The 12396-nt window shown below is 40.0% G+C and overlaps 1 protein-coding gene across 1 annotated transcript; it reads right to left on the bottom strand.

Annotated features, from left to right (window-relative positions):
• Positions 1-4222: 4222 nt before the first annotated feature.
• LOC131461199 (cytochrome c oxidase subunit NDUFA4) lies at positions 4223-11183 on the bottom strand. Its single transcript, XM_058632267.1, has 4 exons — positions 11026-11183; positions 7549-7634; positions 5459-5522; positions 4223-4435 (listed from the first exon to the last, which is right to left on the bottom strand). Exons 1-4 carry the CDS (start codon positions 11065-11067, stop codon positions 4379-4381), a joined length of 249 nt encoding a protein of 82 aa, XP_058488250.1. The 5' UTR covers positions 11068-11183; the 3' UTR covers positions 4223-4378.
• Positions 11184-12396: the final 1213 nt, after the last annotated feature.

Consider the following 12396-nt stretch of genomic DNA (forward strand, 5'->3'; position numbering starts at 1 on the left):
CAGCCGTGCGTTTGTCACCACACCATTCATTTCTAAAATTTGAATAAAACTGTTAAACTAAAATGATAAATATTCTTCTAAGATAAAAAAATACTTTAGTACAAACCATGGAGTGTATGGTTATAGCATTTAAAAAGTGCTTTATTTTGTATATGTGATAAATGCCATGTCATTATGACCCAAGGCCATGCTTTCTTCTGCTGCCAAAGAAGTTTTGGCAGCATTTGTGTGTTTGTGAGCAGCATAACTCAAAAAAATAACAATGGATTTTATTGACATTTTCTCAGGATGTAGGCTATGGCTCAGGAAATAAATTATTAGATTTTCGTGGTGATCTGTTGTGTCCTCCTCATTGATGCTGTTTTTGAATGTATTGACACTGTGGGAAACTGAACGGCATTGTCTTTGACATCAGCATAGGTTTCACAGAGCATTGTTCCAGTTTCCGAGCCAAATCTTGAATCGGCCGGTGCATTCAGACGGAAAAGATGGTTTGGTTTGGAACCTGAAACGTTGGTTCCTAGCAGGAATTAAAACTACTTGGATTTTCTTTGTAAACCATTATGTCGTTATTGGGCACTGTGGGCTATAGACGAGACGAAGAAGGAAGGCCAACATCCTATCCCATTACTATCCCTGTGAAAATAGCGAAGGACACAATGTAGTGGTCTCTGGAAAAGACAAAATGTTTGATGGTGACATGGGTGTCCCCTAAATTCCAGGATCATTAACAGTCATGGCCTTGTTGATAACATATGGCAGTGGAACTTTGATTGTGCTTAACTGGTGTGAACGCAGGCTAGCTCGCTGAAATCACCAAGGTTCTCAACTAGAGATCGAAACAGGAACCATGCTGGGACTTGCTGGTATGAAAGCACCATCTTAGCACCTTCTATAGTCTGAAGACATTTTTTTAGACCTGAAACATAAACCCACATATTTCCTTACTTACAACCTCTCTCTTGTAAACGGTTGTTCCATTTGGATTATGGTTGGACAAGTTCTGGTTTGAATTTAGTTTTTGAAACTCAGGGAGGAAAAACATTAAAGGATGAAAGGCCTCGCTATCTTCATTGGATCAGTCGGTCTGCCCAGGGCCTTTCAACAACAACCACTCTACTCCAGCGCTGCCACAGTTTCCTCCTGTTTTGCGGCATGTCCTATTTACTTATTTATTCGTCCCTTTCTCCACCCATGACTTACTTCTTATCTCACCCATTAAAATTAATCCTCATCTAAAAATATCTTCTTGCTCATGAGAGAGGATGTAATCGAAGGAGGAGGTGGTCTCGCTCAGTCTCCCTCCCTCCTTCCTTCTGACTCTTAACCGACAAGTGCTCAAGTGTGTTGAGAGAGTGTTCTCTCTGACTTCTGTGGTCGAAAAAATTACAAGCAACCTGTGCCTGTGATCACGTACTGCCATACTTCATTGCCTGTTGAGGCCTGATTGGGATTGCACATCTGCCTTAAATGTTAACTGTTTTGCGGCACGTCTGTTGACACAGTCGCTAAAGCTGTATGAATGGAGTAATTTAGCTCTAAGGAGCCATTTTAAGAGATAGTGGCGTTGGAGAAATCACTAAAAGCAGACAAGGACAACATAATATTATTAAATAAAGACAGCTTGAAACTGACATGTAAGAAGGCGATGTACGTGCTGTTTTGAAATGTTGAAACAATGAGGCCCAGACTATGCATGGCATAAAAGAGACAACAGCAAAACAAATACTCTTTCCATATTCTACAAGCACTTATCCTTATTAATGTGTGTAATCTGCAAGTGTGTGTCACCCTCACCTTGCTCTGATACAGAAAAACACTAAGTCACACAGTGAAGCTGTTAAAATTCCATAATGACTATCATTCCCTCTCTTTCTCTCTCTCTCTGTGACTATGTGTGACCTTGTGATTATGCCCCAGTGTGATGCTTTGGCCCAGCTGATTACCTGTCAGCAGGTTTTGTGTAACACACTCACAAATCCCCTCCTAGCAACAGACAATACCCACTGGGCAGGTTACCACACTGTTTCAGGTAGCATATTGCTGTTTAAAGGGAGCAGACGTACACACACACAAACACATAAATGGACCCATACAGGGGCTGGAACACTGTAGATTGTCTATTAGGAGAACTCAGGGGTCCGACATTCAGACACTTTGTGTGCCATTAGTGTGGGATATTATGTTGTTGTCGGGTGCCCGGTGATACCGAATGAAAGCAGATTTTTACGTGAACACAGACACAAACATTCATCGTTCAATGAATGCTCCAACGTGGGGAATTTATGCCAGTAGGAGGCATTTTTAGTGCAGCTCCTGATTCAAAATGTGTCATTCTCCTGCTTCTCACTGAAGTGAAAATATTTTGGTCTTTCCAGACGAGCAGTGATCAAACAGTTGACAGAAAACCGAAAACAGGTTGATAAGAGTTCTATGACCCACGCAAATATTCATCTCTCAAATTTAATTTCTATTTTAGTCCTCTTCATCTGCAGCCTCATATCACAGCATGAGTGCATGTGTGACTTACTTGTCACAGCACTGCTGGATTTGTGATGTGGAGAGTGCAGTAAATAATGCTCCTCTCATGGAAATTAAAAGGAAAAGTCTGGCTTGTGGAGATTTATAAGTTAATTTGACTTTTCAGAGGTTTCCTAAATCTGAAATACCGTGAAAAACTAAATACTAAATTAACTATTGACCTTTTAACACCGCTTTTCTTGTTTTGTGGTTCTTTATAATCTTTTACACATTTGCTTATCCATCTATTTCTATTGCTGATCTTTTAAATGCAATCCAAGAATAAAATATGACAACATGCTCTGACATTCATATATTTGTTTACACTCCCTCATTGTCATGCTGTGTAGTCTTTGCCTCATGGACTTCTTGTTAGGATAACAGCTGTTGTTACAGAGGTGGAACTATACTTCTGCTGTTTTTGTTGTAGACATTTTTGATGGGATGTGATTACACATCGGCTAAACCAAGCACTGCAATTATACTCTATGCTTTACTAGCTTGTAGCTGATATTGACTGTGGGCCACATGGTGGTGTACAAGTACTATGTACAATGAGTTTATTTTAGGTTTTTTTTCTTCTTCTTTGAAACGGCTGCCTGGTGGACATGAGTTAATGAGTGGACCGAAACAACTCAGCTTCTACTCAGAAGAGATGAAAAGAGTTTAAACTTGGGAAAATGGTCCATAGAGGTTAGGGGAATGACAGCGTCTGGCAACAGTTTTCTGGTTCATCACTTTAAATGAACCATCTCTCAGCACTGTAGTAGTTTGACGCATTTGTGTCATCTTATTTGTCGATGGTGGTCAACACAATGAAAATCGGCTGATTCTGATTTTCAGTGGATCCATCAGTTCATCCCTTTTGAAAATATTGATGCTGAGGGCACCAAACTGGAGCACAAACTGAAGATATTTACACATGTTCATCATCATTACTGCAGACCAAAGTAAAATGTGATGATCAATACTAGGGGTGTCATGACCTCGGTTATAAATCGAATATTGATCGAAACAACATCACAATCTCGACCTTCGAAAGCAAAGGTGGAATTGAGGATTTAACCACGCCCCCAGGCGTGACAGAGGGGGTTGTTGACTACACGTTACCGCTGCTGTCAACTAATGGCAGCAGCTAACAACTAAAACCATGGCAACTGTTGATTTGGGCGACACGTTGACCAAAAAGCTATATTATGTATTATATATTATTAGCATAGGACAGGACATCTCCGCATGTATCATAAGGACGTAGACGTAACTACGAACTCTTCCATCCTCATTTGGAGCGAAACTTCCTCAAAATTCAACTAATGCCAAAGCGATAACTAGTGCTATAGGCGTGTTTATTGCTACGTTCATATTGTTAATAAATTATTTAAATGTGTGATACATTTTCACTCATTTCACTCTTGTAGAATATCGAAATGGGAATTAATAATGAAATTAGTTATTGTGACATAAAACCAATGATCCGAGGCAATCTAGACACGTCTAAAAATGGCAGACCCATCTGCGCTGAAAGATAGGAAAAAAGATTGAGAATCATATTGTGGATTTGCAGAATTGTGACGCCCCTAATACCCGTATATACCCGAAAATACCCGAAAACCAGTATAAACACTGATCATGCACTAAGGCTTGGTGTATGATGAATGACGTCAATAACGAATCATGTGACTAAGGAATCAGTCATCCGTGTTGTGTCCTGTTTAATGAGTTTTATTCACTAGGTTACAGTATTAAATCAGAGCTGCTGTGACAGAGCATGAGGTGAGAATGTAGACTTTTCACCACAGTGACGTGACAGCGGGAGGTCCTGCCAAACTTGGTGCCTGCGGAGCTGCCTAGAGGACCTTTAGAAGTCAGGGCCTTCTTTCTTCAGGTTCTTGTAGTCTGTATTGATGGCCACAAACTGTGAAAGGCAGGAGGAATTAATTTAAATCTGTTTTGCTTAAATTAAATTTCATTAATCAGTGCTGTTTTTAGGAGAGGATGCTGAAAAAAAGAGGTTAGATTTTTCCGTCTTCCCTGCTGCAAACAGATTTATATGCACGTATGCTCACCCAAAACACAATTCTTGTTATAGCTTATTTATTTTTGGGGATAGGTTTATCAGATATGTATCTTGCTGAGCCTTTTGGGAAACGGTAATGCATATGTCATGTACAACATTGTGTGACTGCATACATGTATGCATAGAGTATGGCTCCACAACCATGGAAATGCACATTAATGCTCAGATTTTCTTCTCCTTGTGTATTGCGCTTGATTGGTCTGTTCCTAAAACCCTTTGCCTACCCCCCATCTCCTCCCCCTCTCTCTCCCACTTTCCCGTCCTCATTACGATCATTTTTTGGACTTCAGTGGAATTTCGATGCGAGACCTTTGCCTTCCTGTAGAGAATTAAACATGCCATGTCCTGACCTTTTGTCTGCAGAGTCTTTCATTCCACTGGCAAGCAACACAGCCTTGAAAACCCCAGAAAACGTTCTTTACTCTTAAAAAAAGAAAAAAAAACAACACACACACACATCATCTAGATCGTGCCTTCGGTAGGCTGGTTGTTTTTCCGCTCTTTTTTTGGAGGGGCATTGTTGTTAATATTTCAATTAGTTTGTCTAGGACTCTGTCCTTGTTCAAGGGGTAAGGAAATTACTCCTGACCACCTCCTGGTTTTTAATTAACTTTTGAAAGACATGTTTTCCTTTTGTTCCTTTGTTGGTTTCCTTTATTTGAACGGATGGGGAGAAAGAAAGCCGGACAGCAACAATGTTGATCTGACATTATTTTGCCAGCACTGATCTGTCTAAATCTATTTAGATGGGGTTTTCAGCTGATAAAATGAAAAGGTGCCTTTTTTCTGAGTAAGTTTTCTGGCAAACTTGATTGGTGTAAGCACTCATGCAGGCAGACAGTGTGTGATGGGAAGAGTCACCTTGTACTGGTAGGTTGGATCGAGCTTGTTCCAGGGCTCTGGGTTGTTCTTCTTGTCCCAGAGGCTACAAAAGCAGAACGATTCAGGGCATGCAGAATAAAGCAAAGAGTAGATGAGGAGAAAAAGAAAAATATGAAGAGAAACAAAATATGTAAATGGCAGATGGAAACCAAAGATGGGGGGAGGGGGGGGGGGGGGAGTGATTATGACATGAGGTAAACTCATCCCAGTGACTTGGCATCACTCCTCTGTTCATTAACCAAAGTCTGGATTTCATAACGCTCCAATGTGACTGTCCTTCCCTCATCCCACTGTGGCAGCATGTCATGCCGCCAAAGCACAAACAAAGAGGCCAAGAGGCTGATGGCAGTGTGAGCATGCAACTCCAATCCCCCTCCATTATTACAAACATTAGACAGTCTCTGAGTGAGTGAGAGAGAGCGAGGCTGACCAAACACTCATCGCCAGCTGGTGATGAGGTCAGGCTTCATGGCCGACCCTCAGAACAAGTGGTTCTTGTGTGGCTCAAAATAGGCCATGGGATCCGCGCTTTTACTTTATGTAAACATTCCCTGATTTCAGTGGGTGGTTTGAATTTTTCATTCTGAAATATGACAAGTTAATAAAGCCATCTGTGTTTGTTTGTTTGTTTGTTTGTCTATCTTTAATTTACCGTGCCGCTAGTAAAAAAGCTTTGTTTTCCGATGGTAGCATTAAAATCGCTGCACGGTGTTGTTGTTTTATCACTTTGGAATCATATATGTACAAGGTTTCATGTTCAGCATTTGTAACGGAGCCTGACCATTAAATTGACAAGCTGAAATTGTTTTTTTGATTTTCAACCGTCAAAGATATATTTATTGGATGTGTGGGCTAATAAACTACAGCTAATTGTGTGTTTACTGTGTAGCTTGTTCGTCACAGAACAATAACATTACATTCAAACTGTAAAATCCCCTCCCTGGTACAACTGTTTTTCATCATTGTTTGGTGAAAAATCTAAGAGCACCTAGTTGTTTTAAATGAGCGGTTATTAACAAAAAACAACAAAAAAAAAACAAAAACACAAATGGCCTAATTTCATTTAACTCCAAGTGATACGTTTCTAAAATGACAGATAGCAGATGCTAAGTTCAGCACACTAAAGAAGTGGGAACAATACATTCAAACATACAACCTACATCAAATGACCTGCATGTTAAAACCTCAAACCACCACTGACGTGTCACCTTGAGTAAAAATTAGTTTCCATGCTGCAGCTTTCCTCCTGAGTTCATTATCAGTCTCTGTTTTCTCCCTTTTTTTGTTGTAGAAAATGTACTGTAACTAAGTGCTTTTGCCCATTTTTCCAGAATAACTTTCAATATCTGGCAGTTTACTGCATGTTAATATACTGTTTTAACAATTTAAAATAAAATAAAACACATTTTATTTAAAAACAAACAAACAAACACAGTAGTGGCACATGAACACCAGCTTTTGTGTGATAAATTTGAATTTTGAACAGTATAAAACATATTTAAAATAACATTTGTTTGAGTCTTTGTCTCAATGTCCCAGAACAGGCTAAAAAATGGATTCTATATACAGGCGTTTTTCCACCCTTTCCTCTCTGGTGACTAAGACTGATTCGCCGGCTTTCTGAAACGGCGCGAGTGAAATTGCCGTGATAACCATGTTGTCTTTGACGTGCAACTTCTCAGCTTTCAGAAACGCAAACCCTTGTGTAATTACGGTAATGCAAAGCGCTTGTGCAAATGTGTCATCTGTGATACATTCTCTGTGACAGGGTTAATGCCAGGAGTGGAAGCTTTGTTTTTACTGGATGCGTTCGTCAACATTTTCAATCTTTGACTTCTGTGTTGCAAGTAAACTTTGCTTTTAGCAGAAAAAAAAAATAAAAGTTTAAGCAGTGGAAAATAATCGTTATCACAAAGCAGTGGAAAATAATCGTTATCACAAAGCAGTGAGGAGCCATCCTTGTGTGCCATCAGCCTTGAACCCCACTGTTTAAATCTGCAAACAGTGACATGAGCATCATAGATCTGTACATATTTCTGAAAGCAAAGTGGAAGAATGGGAAGACTTACGTGACATGAGGCCCTCTGGACAGACGGATCAGGTAGAGGAGGGCTCCTGTGAGGCCCAGAGACGTGAAGATAAACTGAGGGATTAACTGAGGAGAGAAGAGGATATGGTAAACAAACATACTCTCTTAAGTGGTTAGCTGTGATATGTACTTTGAGCATAAACCTTTGTGATGTGCACGCACACATACACACACACATACACACACACAAACATGAGTAGTTGTTATTCTTGCTTTCCCTCTCACTGACCTCCTGCATATGCATGAGGCCCAGGCGGTGTGTGAGGCAGCTCACTGTCAGCCTGGGTTGAATGGGCAAGGACGTGGTGGAAGAGAGAGTTGCCGCATGTCAGTGAGTGTGTGTGTGTGTGTGTGTGTGTGTGTGTGTGTGTGTGTGTGTGTGTGTGTGTGTGTGTGTGTGTGTGTGTGTGTGTGTGTGTGTGTGTGCCAGCCTCTCCTCCTCAACACTACAGTATACCTGTCAGACCAAACATCCACATCACATCACACACACACACACACTTAGTGCAAGACAGTTAAACACATGGATATACTTGCAGAAATATGCACAGGAAAGAGCGTCCACACCCCAGGCTGCATACTCAAACACACAGATGTGTGCGCACATGCAGACACACTTTAATTCGATGATGTGAACTGTGATGATCACAGGAATTAAAATAGAAAAATCACATAAGGGGGGGCTGGGGATAATGAGATATGTCAACTTAAACAACCAAGGCTAATGTGTGAAATAAAAACATTTTCTATGGTCATACATTTCTAATCTGCTCTGCTGTGGGGTGCTCTGTGTACGAGACTGAGCAGAAAGAAGAGTCTTAGTACTCTAGAACAGATGTTCTCTGCCCATACAGATTCAGTCAAGCTGTAGAAAGATGACAGTTTGATCAGGTTGAACTGAAGGATGACTCCGCTCAGCTGTATCTAGACATCTGTCTTCCGTCTGATTGTGTTGTCACTTGCTTTCTTGTTGATTAGCAGAATGTTCAGTGATTAAAACAAAGCTGGTGGAGAGCTGAAGAAAATGTCTTTGGCCTTGAGAACTTAAAACTTTCTGCAGTTTAACTCCGATATGAAAACCCTGCTGCAGACGCAGCTGATCACATACAGTATGTAGATGTCAAATGCAGGCTGACAGCTAAATGCTGTCGGTGAGTATTAGCACTGACTGTGAGGAATATGAATAAATCTCCCACTTATAAATCTTGTGAATGATCTGTCTATAAATGCAAGGAACATCTGTCTGCTCCCCACATAACTGTCCAATAGTTCATCTAACAGGCTTCAAACATGGTGGGTGACTTACTTTGGGCACCAGTGTGTGCAGCGCCATCCAAGGTTACAACAGTTTTGGATTTTTCATTTTAAAATGAATGAGTTTTAATTCGTTTTTAGAGCAGGTTTGCTAGTTTTTTATTAGATTACATTACATGTCATTTGGCAGACGCTTTTATCCAAAGCGACTTACAATGGAATTGAGTACAATCAGCCAGAGACGAACTTGCGACCATTGCAACCATGATGTCTTTCGCACACAGAGTACCGGTCTTAACCACTGAGCCACTCCACCCCAATATTAGTTTTTATCTTTTGTAAATGCTTAGTTTTGGTTTAGTTTTTATTAGTTCTATTGTTAGGTTTAGTCTTTTGTAATATGGAGTATTTGCCAGGAGCAAGATTCAAAAAGGTGATCATAAGTATTGTGTCTCAAATACAACTTTTCACAAGAAAATATCGGTAATATTAAATGATAAATGCCTGTTTTTAGTTTTGATGACCACTCAAAGCTGCTTCACACTAGTTTTGCCATTCACTCATTCACTTCCACTCATCACACTTTCATACAGTGCACCTATGTACATCACTTTTTTTCTATCACGTTTCATTCTGCTATTCACACGCTGCCGGCCCAGCCATCAGAGTGTAGTGATGAAGTGTATTATCACAAGTGAAGTGGCGTGAAATAGCCATGTGTTATTATTCACTAATTCTTGCTTCAATAAATAAATGACTGACTTATCATCTTAGCTCTAATTCTCCAGATATGCATCTAACAAGATAACGTTTACATTTTTGCAAATCATCTTCTCAAGTTGGGTTAACATGTTAGTTTCAGTGTAGAGTTTCATTTATTGAATGAATAAATGAATGAATGAATCTTCAACTTTGTCATGTGGCATTTGCAGTTAAAAAGTAACAAAGTCTGACATTTGAGATTCAGTCTTTGTTTTGAAATAATGAAAAACACTCATTAACAGCAGGCCAGTGGGTCATCAGTTGGTCAGTGATGAAATTACACCTTACCCTCATTACAGTAATAGATTGAAAAAATAATTGCAACTGGAATCATGTTGATATTGAAACACACATGTGCGGCTGCAGGTGAGATAAAGAGTTTTGTTGAGTTTTGTGAGCTCATATTTTACAGTGTGTGTTCATCAAGAATGTTTTCCTGAATTCCTCTCTGAGGACATTCTCAACAAAACTTTGCAACTTCTCCTGCAACTAAACCTTGGAAAAAAAGTTTTCTGTCTCTCTTTCACTCTCTACTTCTCTTTCACACACACATGAATGTTCAAACATACAGAGGTACAGTGCTTCAGTCAAGCAAACACAAAATGACCATACACACGCACACATATCAGCCACACAGAAGCAGGTCAGCTTTGATCACTGACACACACACACACACACACACACACACACACACTGAGCTGTCCGCGTTCCCCAGTGCTGATATCTTCATATCTTGCCACAAAAGTGAGTGTTTCACCTTTCACCATTCGGCCTGGCTGATCTGGGAAGTGTTTTTTTTCATAGTTTGATGCTGTTGCTGCCCTTATTACTTTTCTGGTGCGCTGCCAAGCCAACCCCGTCAATCCTTGAATTTAGGTCACCTTCTGCAACAGTCCAGGGAGGAGGAAAAAGGACAGATAGCTTTCTTTCTTTCGAATCTTTCATTCTGTCTTCACTATAATAATGATAGTAAAGCAAGTGAAGATGCTGATGAGACAAAGTAATGATACACAGTCACTGTACATTTCATTGTTTTATTGTATTAGAATTTTAAACGACCCCATACTAATGACAGGAACAGGCTCATGTGATACTTTAAATTATTATTTTTTTGCCTGCCAAATGTTTTACAGTGACTTTTGTTGTTGGATAAAAGTTGTTTGTAAAATGGTTTTGATAGACTCTCGTTGGTTGTACTCAGTTGTTTCTTGTTAATTTTTGCAAAAACCTTTATTACATTGTGTTGACTTTTTGTGTGTTTGACCCTACAGTGCATATGTTATACAACATTTAAAATGTACGTCATGAATGTATATAGTAACAAAAAAAGATCCCGACACTACAGAATCACAACAGTCGGTTCATCAGGCCTTGTGTGTGAATTATTGTCGCAAAATAAATCACAAAGGCTTGATGAACACATGCACATGATGCAACCTACCCCTGGGTGTTTCTTCGCATGTTGGAGTATGGTCTTAAACATCTTTGTTGTCCTTGAAAAAGCAATCCACCAAAACTTAAATCGAAATCATGTAAGAAGAAAAACTGACCGCTAACGACCGATGTGAGTGAATGTCTGTTAGCTGGAGTACAGTGTACAGTGTACAGTGCAGTGCGGGGAAACCTGTTGCCAGTCTCTCGCTTTCTCCTCACTCCCTCCCATTGAATAAGCAGGAGGGTCAGAAGGGAGACGGAGAAGGGAGGGAGAGGGGGAGACACAGTCCTAATCCTTATAATCCTATTAGCTCAGGACACTGTAAGTTTCCAGTGTGGTTAATTTGGTACTCTAAAGTTTGCAGATGGGTTTTTTTTGTTGTTTTTTTATGCAACACTAAAGCTGCAGTCATTGCAAGTCCTATTTTTACTCACTCATCAGATACAGACAGATATTTTCTCAGCATTTCCTCAGCAGTAGAGCAGCCAGCTTCTATAATGGATTCACATTTAAACCACACACCACATTTTTTCAGACTCTTAAAGTCACTCTCAGACTTTCGAACCAAAAGAGGGGTCTTTATATGTGGTTGAGCATTTTTGTTCTGTGTAAAGTAGACACAATTGAAGCAGTGCCCCAACACGTCCCTTGGGTTGAGACCTTTGTCTCTGGTATGATAATGGAAATTGATTAGTCAGTAATGCAACATCTGCAGAACTTTCAGGTTCTTTAACAACACTCATGCCACCTAATGTAATTAACACCAGAATGCTACGCTGCTAAAATGGTGCAGGTCATTACTATTACTTATTTAAAGTACCCGTTGTTTTCCCACCATTTATCTTGCTTAAGTTGATTAGAGACATAGGAGTTTCACTCTTAGCCATGCTGGCCCGAGGCAACATGAGTCTGTTTTGGACGTGGCATGAATTTTGGTATGCACCTTCATCTACTCAAGATGGCCTACAAGAAATGATCTGCAAATCTAATAACCGTCAAATCTAAAATATGAGCATGTTGTATCCTCAATTGTCTGTGGTAGTAGGTAGTAGATGTTTGGTTGTATGTACCCTAACTCTGTCAGTGTGGACTTGAGGAAGAACAGGTTTTAGCCATTTAAGAAGGTTCACCACTATATACCACTTACTCCCAACAGCAGCTTCGTTTTCATTTACCTGTTATAAGACCAAGTGGCAGCCAGTCATGACATCACCCATAAGAATCTGAAGTTTGTTGATGTTTTCCAGGGGCGTCACCTGCAACCAGGCATCCATTGGACAACATCAACTGTCAACCACGCTGGAGTCCACACATATCTGTCATGCCTTGTCTAGTTTCTAGGAATATATTAATATTTAATGATTTAAATCAAGTGAA

Source organism: Solea solea, chromosome 6 (genome assembly GCF_958295425.1).
Source record: "Solea solea chromosome 6, fSolSol10.1, whole genome shotgun sequence".
Lineage (NCBI taxonomy): Eukaryota > Metazoa > Chordata > Actinopteri > Pleuronectiformes > Soleidae > Solea > Solea solea.

What these genes read in the sequence shown, in the direction of transcription:
- LOC131461199 (XM_058632267.1), bottom strand. Translation starts at nt 11,067, where the DNA reads ATGTTTAAGACCATACTCCAACATGCGAAGAAACACCCAGGG. An exon ending in ATGCGAAGAAACACCCAGGG is followed by an intron (nt 7,635 to 11,025) that starts GTAGGTTGCATC and finishes TTCTCTCCTCAG; the next exon opens with TTAATCCCTCAGTTTATCTT. An exon ending in TCCAGAGGGCCTCATGTCAC is followed by an intron (nt 5,523 to 7,548) that starts GTAAGTCTTCCC and finishes CTGCTTTTGTAG; the next exon opens with CCTCTGGGACAAGAAGAACA.